General features: G+C 45.9%; 2 protein-coding genes across 2 annotated transcripts; one reads left to right on the forward strand and one right to left on the reverse strand.

Moving 5' to 3' along the window:
• Window positions 1-237: 237 nt before the first annotated feature.
• On the reverse strand, window positions 238-13,302 carry ZNFX1 (zinc finger NFX1-type containing 1). The gene is made up of 13 exons (XM_053992846.1): window positions 13,184-13,302; window positions 10,478-12,481; window positions 9,561-9,692; window positions 9,099-9,244; window positions 8,754-8,897; window positions 8,188-8,305; window positions 7,669-7,937; window positions 7,415-7,554; window positions 6,945-7,099; window positions 6,133-6,278; window positions 5,687-5,797; window positions 4,874-4,969; window positions 238-2,779 (listed from the first exon to the last, which is right to left on the reverse strand). The coding sequence occupies exons 1-13, from the start codon at window positions 13,236-13,238 to the stop codon at window positions 341-343; spliced, it is 5,955 nt and encodes a 1,984-aa protein (XP_053848821.1). The 5' UTR covers window positions 13,239-13,302; the 3' UTR covers window positions 238-340.
• Window positions 13,303-13,598: 296 nt separating this feature from the next.
• Window positions 13,599-20,072, forward strand: DDX27 (DEAD-box helicase 27). Its single transcript, XM_053992847.1, has 21 exons — window positions 13,599-13,857; window positions 13,941-14,075; window positions 14,178-14,237; window positions 14,514-14,664; window positions 15,032-15,078; window positions 15,236-15,322; window positions 16,082-16,187; window positions 16,269-16,442; window positions 16,740-16,890; window positions 17,044-17,143; window positions 17,252-17,393; window positions 17,468-17,621; window positions 17,735-17,816; window positions 17,892-18,069; window positions 18,207-18,313; window positions 18,455-18,560; window positions 18,662-18,756; window positions 18,857-18,983; window positions 19,223-19,307; window positions 19,501-19,575; window positions 19,855-20,072. Exons 1-21 carry the CDS (start codon window positions 13,660-13,662, stop codon window positions 19,868-19,870), a joined length of 2,376 nt encoding a protein of 791 aa, XP_053848822.1. The 5' UTR covers window positions 13,599-13,659; the 3' UTR covers window positions 19,871-20,072.
• The last annotated feature ends 46 nt before the right edge of the window (window positions 20,073-20,118 follow it).

Genomic DNA, 20,118 nt, shown 5'->3' on the forward strand with positions numbered 1-20,118 from the left:
CCCACCCAGAGACAGCCCCGCCCACAGAGACAGCCCCACCCAGAGACAGCCCCGCCCACAGAGACAGCCCCACCCACAGACAGCCCCACCCAGAGACAGCCCCACCCACAGACAGCCCCACCCAGAGACAGCCCCACCCAGAGACAGCCCCACCCACAGACAGCCCCGCCCAGAGACAGCCCCACCCACAGACAGCCCCACCCAGAGACAGCCCCACCCAGAGACAGCACAGCCCAGTTCGCTGTGATACACACTTTATTAGTGAGCAAGCAAACGGGGAAAGCAGCGGGGCTGTGCCCCTGTGTGCGTGTCTGTGGTAAGCAGCGAGGCTCACACCACTCTACATCAGCCGGCGGAGGTCCTCGAAGTTGAGCATGTTGTTGGCCACATCGGACCAGGCCGCGTGGGTTGCCCCGTCCATCTCCGGGGCCAGGCTGTTGCTGCTCTCCAGAGTGTGGTTTGTTCCGCCGATGACTTCATGGCACTCAGGGCACGTACTCCTCTGCATTGCCCCCCCACACTCCCCAATTACATAGATATGGCCATTTTTGCACTTGAACCAGTGGCCACGGGGACAGCCAATAGCACTGACAATCTGCACCCTCTCAGCCTCAGAAATCCCCAGCCCTGCTGCAGGCAAGCTAGCATTGATCTTCTTCAGGTGAGCATTCACTGCAGCCTCATCCTCCTCTGTGAATTTCTTTGTCCCTTCCAGGATCTCACGTGCACTGTTAATCTCTGCTGCAATGTCTGTGGACATCACCCTACTTGCTTTGCACCTTGCCAAGAGGCTCAGCAAATAAGTCAGTCTCTGGATCTCAGACTGCAGGTCAGTGAGCTCCTGTCCTGTAAAACTGACACGCTGCCTATCCAACCATTTCTGCACTTCTGCCAGCCTCTTTATCAGCCCCTGCTTTTCATTCTCATCAATTTTGTTCATAGAATTAGTTAGTTCTGCTACACGTTTGTAGAAATTAAGCAGGTTCTCAATTAATCCGATACACTTTGCTGAGAGAGCAGAAGATTTTAGTTTATTTTCCAGCATGGCATACTTAGACGGTAGATTATGCTTCAGAAAAACATCCCGCGCCAGTGCAGCCTGCAGTCTCCGTCTGTTAGACTGAATTTCCTCTGTCGGGCCTTGGATTTTCTTTTTCACCCGTTCTATCTCCTCCACCTGCCTTTTCACACTGCTGCCATATCTCAGATTCTTTCTGATGGGTGTCTGACACAAAGGGCATACCTTCAGCTTGACGACATCATCATCTTCATCCATATAGTGGTCAAGGCCTACCGACTCGAAGACATGGCCACAGTCTTCAAGCTGTACAAATCGAGCATCTGGGTCATCCTCAAAGCCAAAAAAGATCTGAGTGAGTTCCTCATGGTCACAAACAAGGCACTTCTTTGGGCAGGGCTCTCCACAAAATCCAACACAGGGATGACCACAGCGAAGCATCTTAGCACAGGGAACGTTGCAGCGAGGCCTGTTGCACGGCTCAGAGCAAAGTTTGGTACACTGGTAGTGCTGGCACTGCCACTCACATGGCTCAGCACAAGGAACACAGCTTTCCCAACATTTCTTTTTGCACTTGCTGTGAATACAATAGTTCTGACATTCCTTCTGACAAGGAGGACATTCTGTAGTACAAGGCTCTTGACACTTGTGGGAACAGATCAAGACACGCTTGCATGGGTTGGCACATGCCTTATGAAATCTTCCTCCAAAGCAAGCATGACAGGAACCTGAACATACATGACCACATGCCAGTGTGACAGAACACTTACTCTCACATTCCACACTGTACTCACCAGTCATCATCCTCCTCATCCTAGTCATCCAGCAAGAAACTTCCTTCTTGTGGCCACATTTCAGTGTGGCAGTAACATTTTCAGAACACCACATTGTGCATTTCTTCCCACAGGAACTCTTGCATGCGTGTCCACAGTTTAACTTCTTCTGGCAAGGTTCTTGGCACTCTAATTCCCATGCTGGAATATGGCATGCCACCATCTGTATGTGGCCACACTTAGAAATCCTTCTCTCTACCTGCACCATACATTTTCCACAGGGTTCATAACATGACTTTGGGCAGTGGTGCCCATCTGCACAAAGTACCTTTTGACAAGGCTTCAGGCACTGGTACTCTTTGTGCTCCGGGTCATATGGGTGACATGCCCTTGTGCAAGCATGCCCACAATTCAACCTAAACTCACAGGGAAGAGTACAGCCTCCCTCCGGGACGCTGTTGAAGTCTTCACCTGTAGATACCTTTGTCTTGGTTCCAGGGTGATTTTGACAGCAAAGCTCCAATGACTGGCCAATGTGACCGTTCTTCTCAAGGGTTTCAATGATCTTGCTCCAGAGAGGAACCTTGCCAAGCATTCTCATGTTTCCAATACAATAGAGGCCTTTCTTAGCTCTGGATAATGCCACACATATCCGATTAGGGATCTGCAAGAACCCAGGTCTCCCCTCTTTGTTGCTCCGCACCAATGACAGCAGAATAATATCATTCTCCTCTCCCTGGTATTTATCTACCACATGAACCTTCACACCTTCAAAGATCTTCGCTGGCATGAGCTTACGCAGACAGAAGAACTGTCCAGTGTAAGTAGTGAGAATGGTGATCTGAGAAGGTTCATAGCCCTGACACAAGAAGTATTTGCACAGCTCCACTACAAAGTGGGCCTCATGTGGGTTCTGGTGGCTTTTCCCTTCCTGGATCTCTTGTTCAGGAACCTCATGTTCCACAAAGAAGACATTAGTTGAGACACCCTGAAACAAGAGGAAGGATGTCAGAGAGAGAATTCTAGTTTCTGTCACTCCAGCCTGTTTCCATGCTCCTGATTATCCACTGACAGGAGGACTTTTTAGGAGCTGACTACAGTATGCAGTTACTGTGTACTTAGGTAATTTCCTCTTAGATTTCCATAGGTTATTAATCAAATTCCCATTTCAGCTTATTGGTAATATTTTAGTATCCTAATGTGAAATCAGTTTCTGATTTTATTCCCTATCTTTCCAGAGATGTTTTTACTGTACATTTCCAGGTTATAGCAAAGAAAACATGAAGTGTAACTTCTCAAACCATACTCATGGTGCGAACAATGTCTTGTTTTGGCCCTGTGAGAAAAAGATACTAAGTTACCAGTGCACAGGGCTGAGCACTTGCCTAAAATATGCCTCCTCTGTTGCTGCAATAAAAACAAAGCAGCAAGGAAGATTTCTTCTTCAACAGAAAAAACTAGGAATGCTAGGACTCCAGTAGTCACCAACTCATGATGTGTAGAGTTGACTGCTCACCTGTTCAAAACCTCTATTTGCCCTGAGTTTGTAGGAGCTTTTATGTTTTACCTATTAACTGGAATTATTCTACCTGTAAGAAATTATTTTTCTGCCTGCCAAAACCCAGAGACTGATTTTAACAGGAAAGAACAGCTTTTGTAGATCAAATAGATCTCTGGTTTTCCAAGGTATCCATAATGGCAAAGTGTCCAGTGGAGTAGAATTTAATTCAGTCATCACCTACGTTGGTTATTGTACTAGCTGGAAAGATTCAATTTTGATGCCTTTTGGTATCTCAAGTTTGTTTTAAGGCCAGATAGAACCACAAGATTCTCTAGAATAGATTCTTGTAGGAGAATTGGGGTAAAATTTTGTAGTCTCCCAAGTTGTTGTGTCTTTTAGGTGGTATTTTTCTTCTCTGTTGGGTTTTGATTAGCTGGATTTTGGAGGGGGTTTATTTGGGTTCCTAATTTAGTTAACTAAATTGTCTTCTTCAAAGACTTGATCTGAATTTCAAGACACCAAAAGAGGATCTGCCACTTTCCCAGATAGCTTATTCTAATAATTAAATCTTCACTATTAATTTTCTCTTGTCTGACTTCAGCATTATGCTAGTTTTCAGAATGCTTCCTTCATCCAGTTAAAGAACTTATAACTAATTAGTACTGGGTTTTTTTATGAAGACAGATTTACATAGGCTAAGGTTCTGTAATGCTACTGCTGCAACTCCCTCCAATCTTTCTCAGGGTATTCAGTGGCTGGTGTTTCAGAGATCCAAGGCCATCCATGTAAAAGTGTAAGCTTGGTTCAGACTTCTGGGAAAATAGTTCAGTTGTGACAGAGTGCTGTGAGCGAGGTGCAGAAAAAGGCTATGCAAGATATGCAAGGGAAGATTACAGAGAGATGATTGCTAATAGTTCAAAGATGCAAGAAAAGCACCAACATGGAGATACATGAAGCCTCATTTCCTCATTTCATTGAGGAAATACAGATCAGAAAATAGGGAGTGAGTGTTAAGATGGAAACTCAGTACCATTAAGGAAGAAGCAAAGACTGACACTGACTGATACCCAAGGCAAGCACTCTAATAACTTACTGAATTATGGCTGTTTATTGTGCATGTTAGATAATAAGTGATGACTTTATACTTGTAAGCGGCATAGATTTCCTTTGCAGATGTTGTTTATTGGTAAAATGCCCAAATGGAGAAACCAAGGAAAAAGGGTTCTAGTAATCCTGTCACCTATTTTATGTTGGAGTTTCAATATTATCCATTAAGTCTTTCATTTAAGATTTCTTCCTAGCTTTCACAATCCTACAATTCGTTTGTTCCCCCTTTCATTTTTTACTGTTCTTTTAAGCCATTGGTATTGGATCTATTTCCACTGTCCACCATCACTAATACCAGAAGAACTACAAATTACTTACATAATTCTATATTGCACAATTCCTTGATTCAGGCATAAATTTCAATAACTGAATTTGACCTAAGAATTTGAAATCCTTGATCACTGTAGTTTACAGAAACTCATTTAGCCTGTAACAGGGGGCCAAAAGCAACCACTTGGATTGCTGAAAACTCACTTTTATATTCTCATATTCCAGGACAGAGGGATGGTTCTCCAGCTTCTGGTATATATGAGGACTGATAAGTTGGGCAATTTCAGGGCGCATGCGGTGCTGAAACACAAAACAGTTTTATTAGTCTTGAGAAAGGAGCATCATATTTCCCTGTCAATATTCTTTTGCTCCACTGTACAGACAGTGGCTGAATACAAGACAAGGGTGACTTTCCAATAAGACACAAGAAGGGAGCACTTCCCAATCCCTGCTCTCCCTCACCCTGTTGCTGACACCACTGACTACTGCAGGAGTGATAGCAGCAGAGCATCTTCAAGAAAACCTCTTGATAAGGTTGTTGCACAATAATGCTGGCTTCAGTGCAAATCTAAGCACCCTTATAGATAACAAAAGCCAGCATTTCACCCTAACTACTAAACGAGCTCTTTCATGTGCCTTTAATACATGACTACTGGTGGTAGAATTAACTTCCACAGGCACCAAGATAGATGACTATAGCAATTTAGCAGGAAGCATCCTGAGAAGAACTGTGCTGTCTCACTCTGCAAAGTTGTGGAAGTTTCAGTTGCCACAATAAACCGTGCTCTTCACACAAAAACATGAGAACCACAGTGCTGTGGACAGTATCACTAAATAACTGAAAATATGCTGGAACTCTGTATCAGTTTGACAGCTCCTACCACTCTTTTCAGAAGTTAGATAGTACATTCTTTTCTTTTAGGCTGCTCTTAATGTAGAAATATAAACTTAAGTGTATTACAAACTTAAAACAACCTAAATACAAATGCCATTAAGTTTTTTATAGCTCTTTCTTACTTGGTACTTCAGACAGACAAAGGGGAAATCCACTTTGATCAGACGTTCAAAGAGAGAGACTTCAAGGTTGAAGTTCTTGGCCAGGTCATATACATTTGCACTAGGCTGCAACTGAAAGAGAAGGGATAGGTGGTTTTGGCACTTTTCCTATGTGTAAGTAGGATTTTTCACTCTCATTTTCTGTGGCTGGTTGCCCTCTGAAAGGCCAGAGACTGGATTCTCGCAGGAGTGCTAAACATCAAAGCTAGATACAGTCACAATCAAAGCTCATGTAAAATTGCATCAGTTAAAGTAAAACACCAGTCCCACAGGAGCTCCACTCTAAAACTACAGGAGACAGGACCTGAGGTATCTGTGGAAGCCTTGGCAATTTTCCCACACAGCGTTTGGTTAGACAGTTCTTGTTCATTAACCCAGCAGACAGAGACGTTAGTCATGGAAGTTACCTGCTGGTGATCTCCAATGAGGATGAGGTGCTGGCATTCTCTACTCAGAGTAGTAATGGTGTGAGCCTCAAGCACCTCTGCTGCCTCTTCTACAATGACAATTCGCGGCTCTATGTACTGCAAGATCTTTCGGTATTTTGCAGCGCCTGAGCAAAGACAGAAGATAAACCTTAGGATATAACTGCATTCAAGCAGTAAGGCAAGATTTTCACAGAGGGGAGTAGGCTCTGTCTCAGAAAAATTGTGGTTCTTCTCAAGATTCCCCATTTCAACACTCAGTTTTTTGAATTTTAAAACAGCACCATACCAGGGATGGCTTCTATATGAAGAATTATTAAGGAAGGCAGGTGGGGATTAGTCCTATGACTGACTTGGTCCTTTTTTCAATGCTCTCTTCGGACAGAAGGTACACTCAATACATTGTTCTACATGCATAAATAAGCCTCAATTGTCTCTCCAAAGGGACATACTACAATGACTTTGAGACTACCATCTCCAGAAGGTGCTGTGGGAATAGCAATTACAGGTATTATCTGTGCCTTACTAAGTCACAAGTGGTGCAGTTCCATTAGAAGAATGCTACTCGAGAGAGGGGGAGTGCAGAACAGCAGAGAAGCTGCTCATGCCACTAATTAACAACTCTCACAACAGCCCCATTTGCAAAGGGAGTCACAGATTAAAAAGGTTCTAGACTAATGCAGAGCCTGACCCAGGCTGTGAAGCAACACATGATACTAATCTTTCAGCAAAACGGTTCTTTAAACATGATTACAAGCAATACAATACTGATTTGCTTCCCAACTGCTCTGCACCTGTAGTTGTCATCCCCACAATTCTGGCGTTACTGAGAATGAGGAGATCTTGCTCCAGCTTCAGTTTTTCCAGTCTTTTTGCTGCTGCCTGATACTGCTCTTCATACTCCCGAATGTTCTCTTTAATAAAATCCTGGTAAGTCTGCAGCCAAAGCCTGGGAAGAAAGCACCATTATCACACACTGCAAGGAAAATGGGATGGTGATCCACAGTTTCTGAGTGGCTTCAGTTCAAAACTTCCACCATGCCTTTTGGGAAACAGATTATTACCATCTGTACTTAGTCCTGAACAAGTACAAATGCAGGGCATGGCATTGCTTCCCATGCAGTACAAGGAAGGTAAGAACAAGAATGTTCAAACAAGGAGCTGAACAGGTACAGACAGAAACATCATGGCTTGACACAGTCGGTAAACTGGAATGATCCTAGGAAACACCTGCCTGACAAGCCCTGCAAAATAGCTTTGTCACCTGTAAAGCCTCCAGCGGGAGTTCAGGTCAAGTTGCCACACATCCTGAACGGCATTGGCCTCTAGCTCTGTCATTGTGTTCACTTTACGGAGTTCAACCTTCATCTTCTGCATAATTTTTCTCCTTTGGCCACGAGTTACCTGCAAAAAAAACCCCAAAAACCAGTGCCCAATAAGCAGTTACAGCACAAAGATTCTTTTTTGTTAGCATCCCCATGTTATTCTTTACACAGTCGTGCTAATGCATGCATTTACCTCCCATTGCGCGGTCTCCTGCCATGGCTGAGCTGCTCCTTCTTCCTGGTCCAGCTTCAGAGCCAACATGGCAAAGGCTAGTTCATGAACAGCACTGTCATCTTCCTTCTCCCTCCTCCAAGGGTATGCTATCTTTTCATCCTCAATCACTCTCTCAGCTTCAATCAGGTCAGCCATCTCTGGGATCGCCAAAAGCTCCTCTTCTTCCTGCTGACCACCTCTTCTTCCTGCTTCATCTTCCCTCTCCTCCTCTTCTTCCTGCTGACCACCTGTGAGAGTCACCAGTCACATGAAGTAAGCCACAGCCACTCTGCCAGTGCAGCAGTCAGATCACTACATTGAAATTAGGGTTAATCTTCTTTCCATTCCCTCACAGTATCACACATCATTCAGTGCCTGTTAAGTAGCAGTGTCTCTTTTCTGGCACATATACACTGCTTAGGTGAACACAATTGTAGAAAATGTGTGTGGGGTGGGTGTCTTTTTGGTGTTTCTTTTTTTTTGTTTTGTTTGTTTTACCTGCATTTTCAGCCCATATATTCTCTGCAGAATTCTGCTTGAAGGCAGATACACCAAGTCCCAGCCACTCCAGAATCAGTGAGTGTCGTGAACCAATGTAGTACAACTCAGGGTTCTCCTAATACAGGGAAAGTGAAATCAGCCCGGCCTATTGCACTTCAGAGTCTTAGGATGATACCAAAGCAGCACCATACAGCAGTTGCAACTAGGACAAGTTCCCCCAAGACACCCTCCACAACAAGAAAGTCCAAGCAGCCACAGATCTTCAGAAAGGGTACCCCTCCTCGCTTCAGTTTAAGAGGCTGTCCTTTGGGTACTTGCATTTTTATGCTGCTAAAGATCACTTAGAATCTCTGCAGTTTAAAGGAGCAAAATTCAAAGCCCGTGCTTGCCCTGCCTGTCTAGACTACTGTCATTTGGCACAGCTTGCTGTTCACTCCCTTACTTTCCCAGTAATCAAATGAATCTAAAAAGATGTATGCTAGGGGAACCTCAGGCCCATTAGCAGAAAGGATGGTAAGCATGCACTGGGATTGCTTGACTCAGAAGAAAGGGACCTCTCTTACCAGAGCCTTTCTCAGGCTGGCCCAGTGCTGGGGCGCCATGTGCGGTTTCAAGTAGCGCTCATGCAGAACTCCGTAGGTCGTGCACTCCAACCGCTTCGCTCCTTCATGGAGACCCTCCTCAGCCTCTTTCATCTCTCTCATTATCTACTCAAAACAAAGAGAAAGGAGGCAGTGTCACATTCAGAGAAACAAAGTTCACTAACAGCACGACAAAAAACTGACAGAAGAATTAAGAGGCCAAATTCAGTGTAAAACAAGGTGAAAGGGCAGGTGAGGGGAGGTTTATTGTCTCCTCCAATGCACAGGCAACCCAGTCCCAGCACCTCCCAGGAGGTCTGCACATACATATTCATAGTCTCTGAAGTCATCATCTAGGAAGTCATATCTGTTGGCATGCTTCCTCAGGTCCTTCAAATTGAATCTGTGCAGAGCTGCGCTGGTACTCCTGCCCCCAATACGCACTATCCCATCTAATACAAATGGGAATATTCCTGTGAATAAAAAAGAAATATTAGAACTAAAGGGCCAAGCTCATTTTTCATGAGTAGGACAAGAGGTAGGAAAAATACCCTTTGACTGCAAATCCTACAGTGGTTTGCGCTGAGTGAAGTTTGAGAATTTGTGGATGCACTATCGCTTGAAGTGTTCAAGGCCAGGCTGGACAGAGCTTGGAGCAACCTGGTCTAGTGGAAGGTATCCCTGTCCACGGCAGGTGGGTTGGAACTAGATGATCTCTAAGGTGTTTCCAACCCAAACCATTCTATGATTCTATGACTATACCACCATCCTGCTTGCAGGTACTCTTACCTTCTAAGAACTGATCCAGTGCATGGTTAGTGTAGCAGACTATGAGGATGGGACGCTTCTGGTAAGTGCTTTGCCACACATGATCATTAGTCAAGAGAGCCTGAACAATCTTCAAACCCACGTAAGTCTTCCCTGCAAGACAAACTCAGAATCAGAAAAGGGTAATCTGCCCTCTATGAGTGCTTTGAAACATAGAAATCATCAAAAATACATATAAGACTTCTTTCTAGGCTGCCAATCTGGTCAGTATGGAGAGAACTGACCCCAGTTCAGGGGGAACTAGCTTACAAAATGTAGACAAAGTAGCATGACACTGACATTCTGGCCTGTAGCTGAGCAAGGCCACGGTCTGCAAGAATGTTGGATAACACACCAGACCTGGACACAGGGTTTTCTCTCCCACTGCATCCCCCAGCCTACTCTGATACTGGCATCATAGATGACATTTGCTTGCACATGAAACATCCACATACTATTGGAATACAAGCACTGGTGCTTGTTAAATTCCGGTACAATTTAGAACAATTACAGTTCATCTTGTAATACTTTATTCACACAATGGCTCATGGCTGAATGTTCCTGAAGCCCTAACATGCCGTGAAGACAAGTAAGAGAGTGCTGCACAGCAAGAAGGACAAAGTTCTCAAAGGCCATTGTAAACTTCTTCCCCCAATATACAAGCACAGCCAACAGTGCAGTTGGTGTCTACTTGCATCTAGGTGGGCAAAGATCAGACGTGGCTATTTGAGGATATTTAACTGTCTCCACAGCTCACACTTAACTGGGTGACTCAAGCATCAATTATCCACAGGACTAAAGCTTTGGAGACAATACAGCTGGCTTTCTCTGAAGTTAATCTCCCTAGATGGGGAAATCAACTTCTTAAATTACAGAGCCTTTAAGCAAATATGTCTCACCAGTGCCAGGAGGTCCTTGAATGATAGCCAGCTCCTTGGTGAGTGCAAGATTCAGTGCCTGAATCTGAGACTCATCTAATTTCAAAGCTTCCATTGAAAGCCATTCATTGGGATCTAGAATGCAGACACTTTTCAAGATATCAGGGCACTTCTCTTTACGTGAAGTCTTCATCAAAGGTGCAAGGTTGTAGGCAGTATCCCGTGTCAGGTATGCCGGCTCCTTCACCTGTGCATCACATTCCACAATGTACTTCTGGAATGGGATATCTTCTTCCTGCACTTCCTGCAACCCTTCTAACACATGCCGATAGGCCTCAAAATAGGCAGTTGTCTCTACCATGAGGAAAGAGTCTGAGGGCTGAAACTCTCCCAGCAGTGGTTGGTTCTCTGCATCGAAACACAGCTCCACAATCCCGTTGACAAGTTCTGCAGCATTACGATTAGAAACAGTGGCAAAAAGGAATGTTTCAAAGTGATCTTGGGACATGCAGACAAGGGATCCATATAGCAATCGTTTAGAATTCTGCCACTGTACAAAACGCAGTGGTTTTGTGTCAAACTGGACCTTGTAAGCAATACCAGTTGGGGTACAAGATGGGGCAATAATCCGTGCATCAAAGTAGATCCTGATATCATCAAATTTTTTCTTTCTCAAATTTCTGTCCTGGAGGTTCTGCAAAACCTCCATGATACCTTCCCTTAAAGGCCTTACAAAGTCTTCTCTCAGAAGTCGGAAGTGGGTGTCAAGATAAATACTGGTGCTTTCGTATTTTCCAAAAACTAAATTGGGACGTAGAAAAGGTTTCTCATTACCGTGTATCTCATCATATGTCGGATAAATGCTCATGAAACGATAGCTTTGTTCTTGCCCATCTTGAGGCTGCATAAATGTACACTTATCAGCCCTCAGTGTGCCTTCACGTCTCTTCTCCTGCAGATGCTGCATGAGCATCTGGACTTTATTGAGATTCTTTTCTGTCTCTTCTGTGATGTTCACACCAAAAGTTTTCAGGGCATCTATGGATGCTGTCAAGACTGTCAAGAGAATGGAGACTTTCTGCACAGCACTGGCTGGGAAAGTACTTATCAGGTGCTGGAGAAGTAAAATGATGTTGCTGATATGCTCAGGGTACCCATGGCGTACAGAAGGAACTACTTCTGTTACCATGTCAGACACATACTGTGGCAGACAGATCTTGAGAAAGTTGGACTCCTTCACAACTCCAAGAATGTGTTGGACACTCTGTCTGTCCATTTGGGAACTGCACGCTTTCCGAAGCACTTGGCAAATGAGCTGAACGAAATTGTGGTTCATGGTTGTCTGGGAAAGAAGTTCCTTCAACCCCGAACTGGAAGCAAGTGTGGTGACAACTTCTGAGGGGTCTTTCTTGAGAAGACTTTCAAGGAATTTATAGCCAATCCTTCTGGCTTGCTGAGGCTGCTCACTGTGGTGGGCACCACCTGGGGTAGCATTCTGGTAGAAATGAGGATTCTCCCGAGGCTGCATCCTCCATGTGCTACCTTCCTTTTCCCAACCACTCCTCAGCCCTCTCCCTCTAGCTCCTCCTTGAACTTGTCCACCTTGATACTTCCTTCCCCTGCCTCCATTTTCTTGCTCATTCCAGGGTCCTCTGATCCTCTCACGGGCTGGTCCAAGCTGACACCTTCTTCCTCTAAATGCATTTTCTTGCTCATTCCAGGACCCTCTGCCCCTCTCATGTGTTTGCCCACCTTGATACCTCATTCTCCTCCCCTCATTCTCCTCTTTAGTCCAGAATCCTGTGGCTTCACTGTTGGCCTGTTCACCTTGGATTCTTGAATTCTTCTTACTTGACTGAGGAACCTTTGAAATCCAACCACCAAACCCCTCTTCTCTTTGCCCATGCAGAGGGGTATAATTACTGTCTTGGAGGTTTTCCCCTAACTTAGGTGCCTGGCCTGGTACATTATTTGTTCTATTTCTGCCTCTTCCTGTAAAGACGCTGTCCAAACGAAGTGCATGCCCTTTAAAAAGCAGGAAAAAAAGACACTCCTTAATTATAAATCAACCAAATTAACATGCCTCCCAACAAAGATGAATGAGCATATTGACCTGATAGTCAGCATATTTTGAACATTTGACATCAAGTTAAAAAATTATTACATTTGCACACAGATTTTCAAATTGGTGTCTCATTTGTACCCTTCTATGCAACTGCTAAAGAGAGTGCCATGCTTAGAGTTCACTTGAGCTACGAAGACACTAAAAAAACAAAACCTCTTTCCACAGAACTGAAAGCAGAAGGTGAAAGACTAAGTTTTCATCACAGGACAACATTTCCTCGGGAGTTAATCATCAGTGAAAAGATAGAGGACACCACAGCTGACTTGAACTGTACATAGCACGCACAAAACATGGAGCCTCTGTGGAAGTCCAGCCTCTCGGAGTAGCAGGAAGAACAGCCCATAGGGGCTTTGTCAGACTCCCCACAGGGCACTGAGGGAAAAATTGACTGCTAACAGGAACAAATAGCAAGAGGCTGTTGCAACACATCGTCACATCGTGGCCCCAAAGAGACTCCAAGGGCAAATAAGGAAGTGTTAAAAGTCAGCCTTGAGAGAAAATTTCGCTGTACACAGGCAGGGGAGTAGCGGATCCCCCTGGACCAGCACCACCCCATCACCACACCCAGCCCTCCTGCCCTGCAATCCCCGGGGGACCCTCACCTCTCGCTCCACCTCGGAGTTGTCGGGCGTGGGGCTCCTGCCCAGGACCCTCCATCGCCCGGCCGGGGACTGCTCCGGGTCTGCTCCAGCTCTCCGGGGCGAGGGCAGCGCTGGGCGCTGGGGACCGTGGCGCTCCTGCGGCCGAACACGGGCGATGCTGCGCTGCGCTGCCCGCACAGCCCGGGAGCCGCCGCGTCTGCCCCGGCACACACCAGCGCTCCCCCTTCCAATTCCCCGCAAAGTTTCACTTTCCAGTTCCCCGCAAGTCCCGCCCGGTGGGCAGAGCCCCCGCCCCTCGCCAGCGGCGGGCAGCGCCCCCGAAACGGAGCTTGTCTTTCTCTCTCCGGCTCCCGCGGCAAGGGGAAGCGAAGAGAAGGGGAAGCGAATTGAAGGAGTGGGGAACCGCAAAGGATGGAAAACACACCGCACCGCCACCTGTCCGGCCCCGGCACGGCTGCTTTCGGTTTCCTTTCCCGATGTTGCGGGGCGGAGGCAGCCGCGGCTCTGCCCACCCGCCCGGGCCCGGCCCCCGGCCCGGCCCAGCGCACGCGTGTCCCGCGGGGTTCCGGCTCGCGGCCATGGCCACGCTGGAGAGCCTGGGCCTGGTGGGCACCATCGCCGAGGGGGACGTGGTGCCCGTGGACTCGGAATCTGGCGACTCCGAGGATGAGGAGGTGGGGCCGGGCAGGCGGGGAGGCGCGGGCCGGGCGGTGCGGCGGGGCCGGGCCGCGGTCCTTGCTCACGGCTGTTACCGCAGGAGCTGCCGCGGGCGCCGGGCCCCAGGCGGCGGGGACCCTCCCGCGGGGACTTCAGCGCCGAGTTCGTGTTCGGGGAGGCGGAGGCCGGCGGGGAGGACGCCTGGACGGCGGCGCTGCGGCAGCTCCGCGGCAAGGTGAGGCCTGAGGCCGGGATGGAGCTGCGGTGCCAGAGGCCACAGCGCCCACTGCTCTCCTGGGCTCCTCTTACAGCTCTCCTGTTGTGATTTTCTGCCTAGAAAGCAGCTACGACGCTGGATGAGAAGATTGAGAAAGTGAGACAGAAAAGGAAGCTGCAGGTCAGGGTTTTTCTCATTGCTGAAAAGACTGGTATGTGCTTGGCCATTCCCTCAGCCACGGTGCTCTGGCTGCAGCTCATCACTTCGGCTCGGCTTGCTGCCACATGTGATGAGTTGCTGAATGGATGAGGTTGCAGAATTATTGGTGATTAAAGTTATGCAAAACCATGGATTTGTGAATGGGCTCATAATAAAAAACACAGACTCACAAAGGATTGAAGTTTCTTTTTCATCCTTTTAAAAACATTTTCATAGAATTTTATTTTCTTTTTTTAGGAAAGGGAAGCTAAACAAGCAAAAGTGAAAGATGAGGATGCAGAGGCTGAAGATGATCAAACCAAAAAGGAGCATGAGGATTGCAGTAGGGATGAAGAAGATGTGGAGTCTGAGTATTCACTGGATGATGAAAGTATCTTCACAAAAGCAGGTATCAGCAGTACACACAGAGACGGCTGTGAATCTGACACAGAGTTGGCTCACTGGAGAAAAGTCTGAAGTGAAGCCTTGCTGGGAGTGGGCAAGGAGCACCTTTTATATTTTGTTTGCCTTCTGCAACATTCCTTCTGATTTTAATCAAGTTTATTTTGAATGATAGCCATAATTGATCTCATCCTGGAACAAGGATATTTACTCATCAATTTTACCCCATTACATGTCTCTACTTGTTTCTGAGGCTTCTCCCTCAATATCTGAATTGAGAGCAAAGAGTATGAGATTATAAGGTGAAAATAGTTCATCTTGTTTTGGGTTTAGCTGTGCTTCCTAATTCCTGTCACATTTCTCTTTCTCTGCAGATAAGGTCAAAGTGAAGGAAAAGAAGAAATCAAAAAAGGGAGAAGTGGTAAGTGTTAAAAATGAGTCAAATTCCTCCAGAATTTCTTATTGAGGAATTTGCTTTGGTTAACAAATCGTAGCTCAAAAACCAGCCCAGAGCCCTTTGATAACATATTGTGTTGCTGTATGTGTTGTTCCAGTTTTGTTGTTGTTCCTGTTTCTAGGAAGCAGAGAGCTTTTTTGAAGATGCCTCTCAGTATGATGATAACTTGTCATTCCAGGACATGAATCTTTCACGACCTTTGCTGAAGGTATTTACCTAGCTGATCTATTACATGTTACTCTGAGAATGTTGTACAGCCTCCCTGCCACCAATTAGAACTGTCAAATTTCTCATTGCTTTGCAGCCTCTCTAACAAATCATTTGGGAGGTAGTGTGATAGTCCTTTAGAAGCTGTTATTATAGATTAATGGAAGCTATTCTTTGATTGTGTCAATCAAAGATTGAATGTGTTAGCACCATCTTGAGCAAGACTCGTCACAGAGTGGTTGGAAGGGACTTTGGAGATCATGTTGTCCAACTCCTGCTCAAGAAGGGCCACCTAGAGTTGCTGCTTAGGAATGTGTCCAGATGGCTTTGAATATCTCCAGAGCTGGAGACTGCAACCTCTGTGGGCCCCTTGTGCTGGTGCTTGGTCACCCTTGAGGTGAAAAAGTGGTTCTTGGTGTTTAGAGGGAACTAAACACATACATCACCATGTTCCAGTTTGTGCCCATTGCGTCTGTCTGTGGGCACCACTGAACAGAGCCTGGCTCCATCCTCTTTCCACCCTCCCCTCAGGTATTTATTGACATTGACAAGTTTCCCCCTGAGCCCTCTCCAGGCTCAGCAGTCCCAGCTCTGTCAGCCATTCCCCAGATGTGAGGTGCCCTTCATAATCTTCGTAGCCTGTTGCTTGTCTCTCTGCAGTATGTCTGTGTGTCTTGTAGTGATGAGCCCAGCTCTGGGCACAGCACTCCAGGTGTGGCCATACCAGGGACAGAGTTTAATTGCTCTCCCTCCTTTGTAGGCAATCACAGCTCTTGGCTTCAAGCAACCAACCCCGATTCAGAAGGCTTGTATCCCAGTGGGTCTTCTGGGAAAAGATATTTGTGCTTGTGCTGCCACTGGGACAGGTAGGGGTTGAGCAGAGCACTAGCTCTGAGAATTAGCTATTCACAATAATTGGTAACCCTTCTTAATTTTTTGTTTTTCAGGTAAAACAGCTGCCTTCATCTTGCCTGTCCTTGAGCGCCTGATTTACAAACCTCGTCAGGCTCCAATAACACGTGTACTGGTTCTGGTGCCAACACGAGAACTGGGTATTCAGGTGCACTCTGTCACAAAACAGCTGGCACAGTTCAGCAGTGTCACAACTTGCCTGGCAGTAGGTGAGTGTTAAGTCATTTATGTGAACTGTACAGCTCATTGTAAACCACTATACAGAACTGGGAATTCTGTGTTGTAAAACTGGAGGCTGTATGGTTATTATGCTTCTAGTAGATATATTGCAGTTTAAAATCTTGCTTTCCAGGGTTGTGCAGTACTTGTGTACCTGCTTCTGAGAAAGAAAATATGGGGTCATTTCTGTTTTTGAATGTAGTTTTATTATTCCTCAGGCAGTTTGCATCCCTGTACTCTGCAGCAGTGTGCTTGTGGGGTCAGCAGTCTGTATTCCCTCTCTTTAGGTGGCCTGGATGTGAAGACCCAGGAAGCTGCTCTGCGCTCAGGGCCAGACATTCTTATTGCCACTCCTGGGCGACTGATTGATCATCTCCACAACTGCCCTTCTTTCCACCTGAGCAGCGTTGAGGTGCTGATTTTGGATGAAGCAGACAGGTAGGGTAAGCAGGACAGCAATGAAAAACATGAGTTCTCTGTTTTCCTTTCTCCAGGCTATCGCTATCAGGCTGTCCTTGTTCTGCCTTATGTGATGTTTCTTGGCCAGGCCCAAGTGAAGCTGCCTTACCTTGCTCTTTTTCTCCTGTGTAGGATGCTGGATGAATACTTTGAGGAACAGATGAAGGAAATAATCAGGTTGTGTTCCCACCACCGTCAGACAATGCTTTTCTCTGCCACAATGACTGAGGAGGTAAGACAAGCTGCTGAGAAACATACCAAGGCAGGAAGTTGAATGGGAATTTGTCAGGTCTTTTTACCAGAAATCATGTGGATGTTTTTTCTTAACCTGTTTTTGTAGGTGAAAGATTTGGCTTCCGTTTCCCTGAAAAATCCCGTCCGAATTTTCGTGAACAGCAACACAGATGTTGCACCTTTCCTGCGGCAGGAATTTATCCGGATCAGACCCAACCGGGAGGGGGACCGGGAGGCCATTGTAACAGGTTAGTGATGAGCCAAGGCAAGCTGGAATCAGTGAGTCACTATGGAGCAGGCTTCTGAGAGGACTTTCTTTTAGCTCTGCTGACACGAACCTTCCAAGATCATGTGATGCTTTTCACCCAGACCAAGAAGCAAGCTCACCGCATGCACATCCTGCTGGGACTGATGGGCCTGCGGGTTGGGGAGCTTCATGGGAACCTCTCTCAGACACAGCGGCTGGAATCACTCAGGTATTAGCAGGCTTATTTAGCAAGCCTAGGCTAAAAAGAAGTTCCCAGCTGGAAGTTTAGGGTGGAAGTAGATGACTACATTCATTGCTAATGCATTTGCTCTCTCTGCTCAGGCGCTTTAAGGATGAGCAGATTGATATCCTGGTAGCTACAGATGTGGCTGCACGTGGACTTGATATTGAAGGTGTTAAAACTGTGAGTATTTGAAATGCTGAGCTTTTTAATGAGGCATTTCATGTTGATTCCCTACTAGCGCTGTTTCTGTTATAGGTAATCAATTTTACCATGCCTAACACCATCAAACACTATGTCCACCGTGTGGGTCGGACAGCCAGGGCAGGCAAGGCTGGTCGTTCAGTTTCACTTGTGGGTGAGGAAGAGCGCAAGATGCTGAAGGAGATTGTCAAGACTGCTAAAACACCAGTGAAAGCCAGAATCCTCCCCCAAGGTATGTGGTACCTTTACTGAGGTAAAGAGCTGGAGAGAATACACAGGGAATATCGTGGTACAGAGGGACACTAAAGGAGGTGCTGAAAAACAAGATGGACTTCCCATGAGCTGCCTCTCATATGGTATTGTTTTTAGATGTCATATTGAAATTTCGGGAGAAGATTGAGAATCTAGAGAAAGATATCTATGCAGTTCTCTGCTTGGAGCGTGAGGAACGTGAGATGCAGCAGTCAGAGGCCCAGGTAAGCAATTTTTTTAGTATCTGGTGTGATACAGTCCATTATGAGGTTACCCTAGGTGTACTTAACCTGCCTATTTTAGAAAAGGAAGAGAGGAGTAATTTTTAGCTACCATGAGCTCACATCTTGCCCGAATTATCACAGATCAACAAGGCAAAGAAGCAGCTGGAGACTGGAAAAAAAGAGACTGGGAGTGAGAGTTTGGAGCGGAGCTGGTTCCAGACCCGTGAGGAGAGGAAGAAAGAGAAATGTGAGTCATGACACCGTTGCCATGGTCAGTCCTATAGCCACAGCTGGCCTGTGCTCTGTGCTTTAAGAGATTCTTTATTCTGTTTTTCTTTCTTTTTCCAGTGGCTAAAGCCCTACAGGAATTTGACCTAGCATTACGAGGGAAAAAGAAAAGGAAGAAATTTGTACAGGACACACAGAAAAAAGCCCAAATGACAGTGAGTTCATTTGTGGACAAGTGGGACCTTGGGCAGACTATCATAGTTTTCCCTTAGCAAAACTTCACATCACCAAAACTTGTATTTTAACACTTTTCAGCCAGAGGAAAGGTCACAGTTTGAGATCTTGAAATCTCAAATGTATGCTGAGCGGCTGGCAAAGAGGAATCGCCGAGCAAAGAGAGCCAGAGCCTTGCCAGAAGAGGAACCAGCAGCAGCACCAGCAGGTAGAGACTTTTGTTTTACAGATAACTTACTTTATGTCACTTACTTTTACTAGAAATAGATACATTATTCTAGTTTGTATAGAGAGAGGCAGTGATCTTTGAAGGAATGACCACAAGTGCTGGCCCAGGGTCCATATTTTTAGTGTTTTGCCTCATGCTTAGGCTAATTGTTGTGTTCAGGAGTACTGTGATGATGCCGTGGCCTTCTGTTTACAACCAGTGTTCTTATTATTTGTTAGGTCCCAAGAAGAAGAAAAAAGTGTCTGTGTTTGATGAAGAGCTGACCAACACAAGCAGGAAGGCTCTGAAGCAGTACCGTGCCGGGTAAGGTCTGCGGTCTACGTTAGTGCAGACTGCAGTAATGAGAATTTGTTTGCATCTCTGTACTTCCTCAGGGGTAGTGATATTGGGGATAGAGGTTCTGAAATTGGGGCAGGGTTCTTTTGAGAAGTGCCTGTCCTGCTGATAAAATTCTGTGACATGTCTGACCTCTCCTCCCTCCCCTCTCTCTCAAAAGCCCATCATTTGAAGATCGAAAACGCTTGGGTATTGCCCAGCGCAGGAAAGGAGGAAATTTCAAATCCAAGTCCAGGTATAGTTCCCTTTACTTTCTTGTTCAAGTTTTGGGGATTTTTCTTTGCTTTCTTCTTCCTCTTGTCATTGTTGGAAGGCCCTTTCTAAAAGGTGTGCAGTACCCTCTTATTGCAGGTCTGATGCTGGGGGTAATCAAGGATAGTGCCTTTAATAACACAGTTTCCTAGGCTTCTACTTGGGAGACCATTTTGCCTAGAAAATGCTCAGTGCTGCTCCTCATCTGTCATTGCAAGTTGGGCTCATTGAGTAATATCATTTCTATTACCTTCTCTTGCAGGTATAAGAGAAAGTGAAGTAAGAACTGTTACCAAATGGGTAATCGCAGACACACTGTACAGGCCCTCGATTTTGTAGTACTGCAAGGAGACAACCTCAGTAAAATTGAAGTTTTTCTTCAAGTTGTGGAATAGCTCTGGGATGTTTGTCAGTTACCTGGTTGAAGACTGTGAAATCATGTGTAGCAACCCATGAAATAAAGGATTATTTTTCTTGTAAGATGTTGACTCTGTTTTATGGATGGCTAGAACAACTGAGAGCTGGA

The sequence above is a fragment of the Vidua macroura genome, chromosome 17, assembly GCF_024509145.1.
Source record: "Vidua macroura isolate BioBank_ID:100142 chromosome 17, ASM2450914v1, whole genome shotgun sequence".
Classification (NCBI taxonomy): domain Eukaryota; kingdom Metazoa; phylum Chordata; class Aves; order Passeriformes; family Viduidae; genus Vidua; species Vidua macroura.

What these genes read in the sequence shown, in the direction of transcription:
- DDX27 (XM_053992847.1), top strand. Translation starts at nt 13,660, where the DNA reads ATGTTGCGGGGCGGAGGCAGCCGCGGCTCTGCCCACCCGCCCGGGCCC. An exon ending in CTGCCACAATGACTGAGGAG is followed by an intron (nt 17,144 to 17,251) that starts GTAAGACAAGCT and finishes CTGTTTTTGTAG; the next exon opens with GTGAAAGATTTGGCTTCCGT. An exon ending in AGCCAGAATCCTCCCCCAAG is followed by an intron (nt 18,070 to 18,206) that starts GTATGTGGTACC and finishes TATTGTTTTTAG; the next exon opens with ATGTCATATTGAAATTTCGG.
- ZNFX1 (XM_053992846.1), bottom strand. Translation starts at nt 13,238, where the DNA reads ATGGAGGGTCCTGGGCAGGAGCCCCACGCCCGACAACTCCGAGGTGGA. An exon ending in ACTTCAGAGACTATGAATAT is followed by an intron (nt 8,898 to 9,098) that starts GTATGTGCAGAC and finishes TGTTTTGAGTAG; the next exon opens with ATAATGAGAGAGATGAAAGA. An exon ending in CCAGCCTGAGAAAGGCTCTG is followed by an intron (nt 8,306 to 8,753) that starts GTAAGAGAGGTC and finishes TCCCTGTATTAG; the next exon opens with GAGAACCCTGAGTTGTACTA.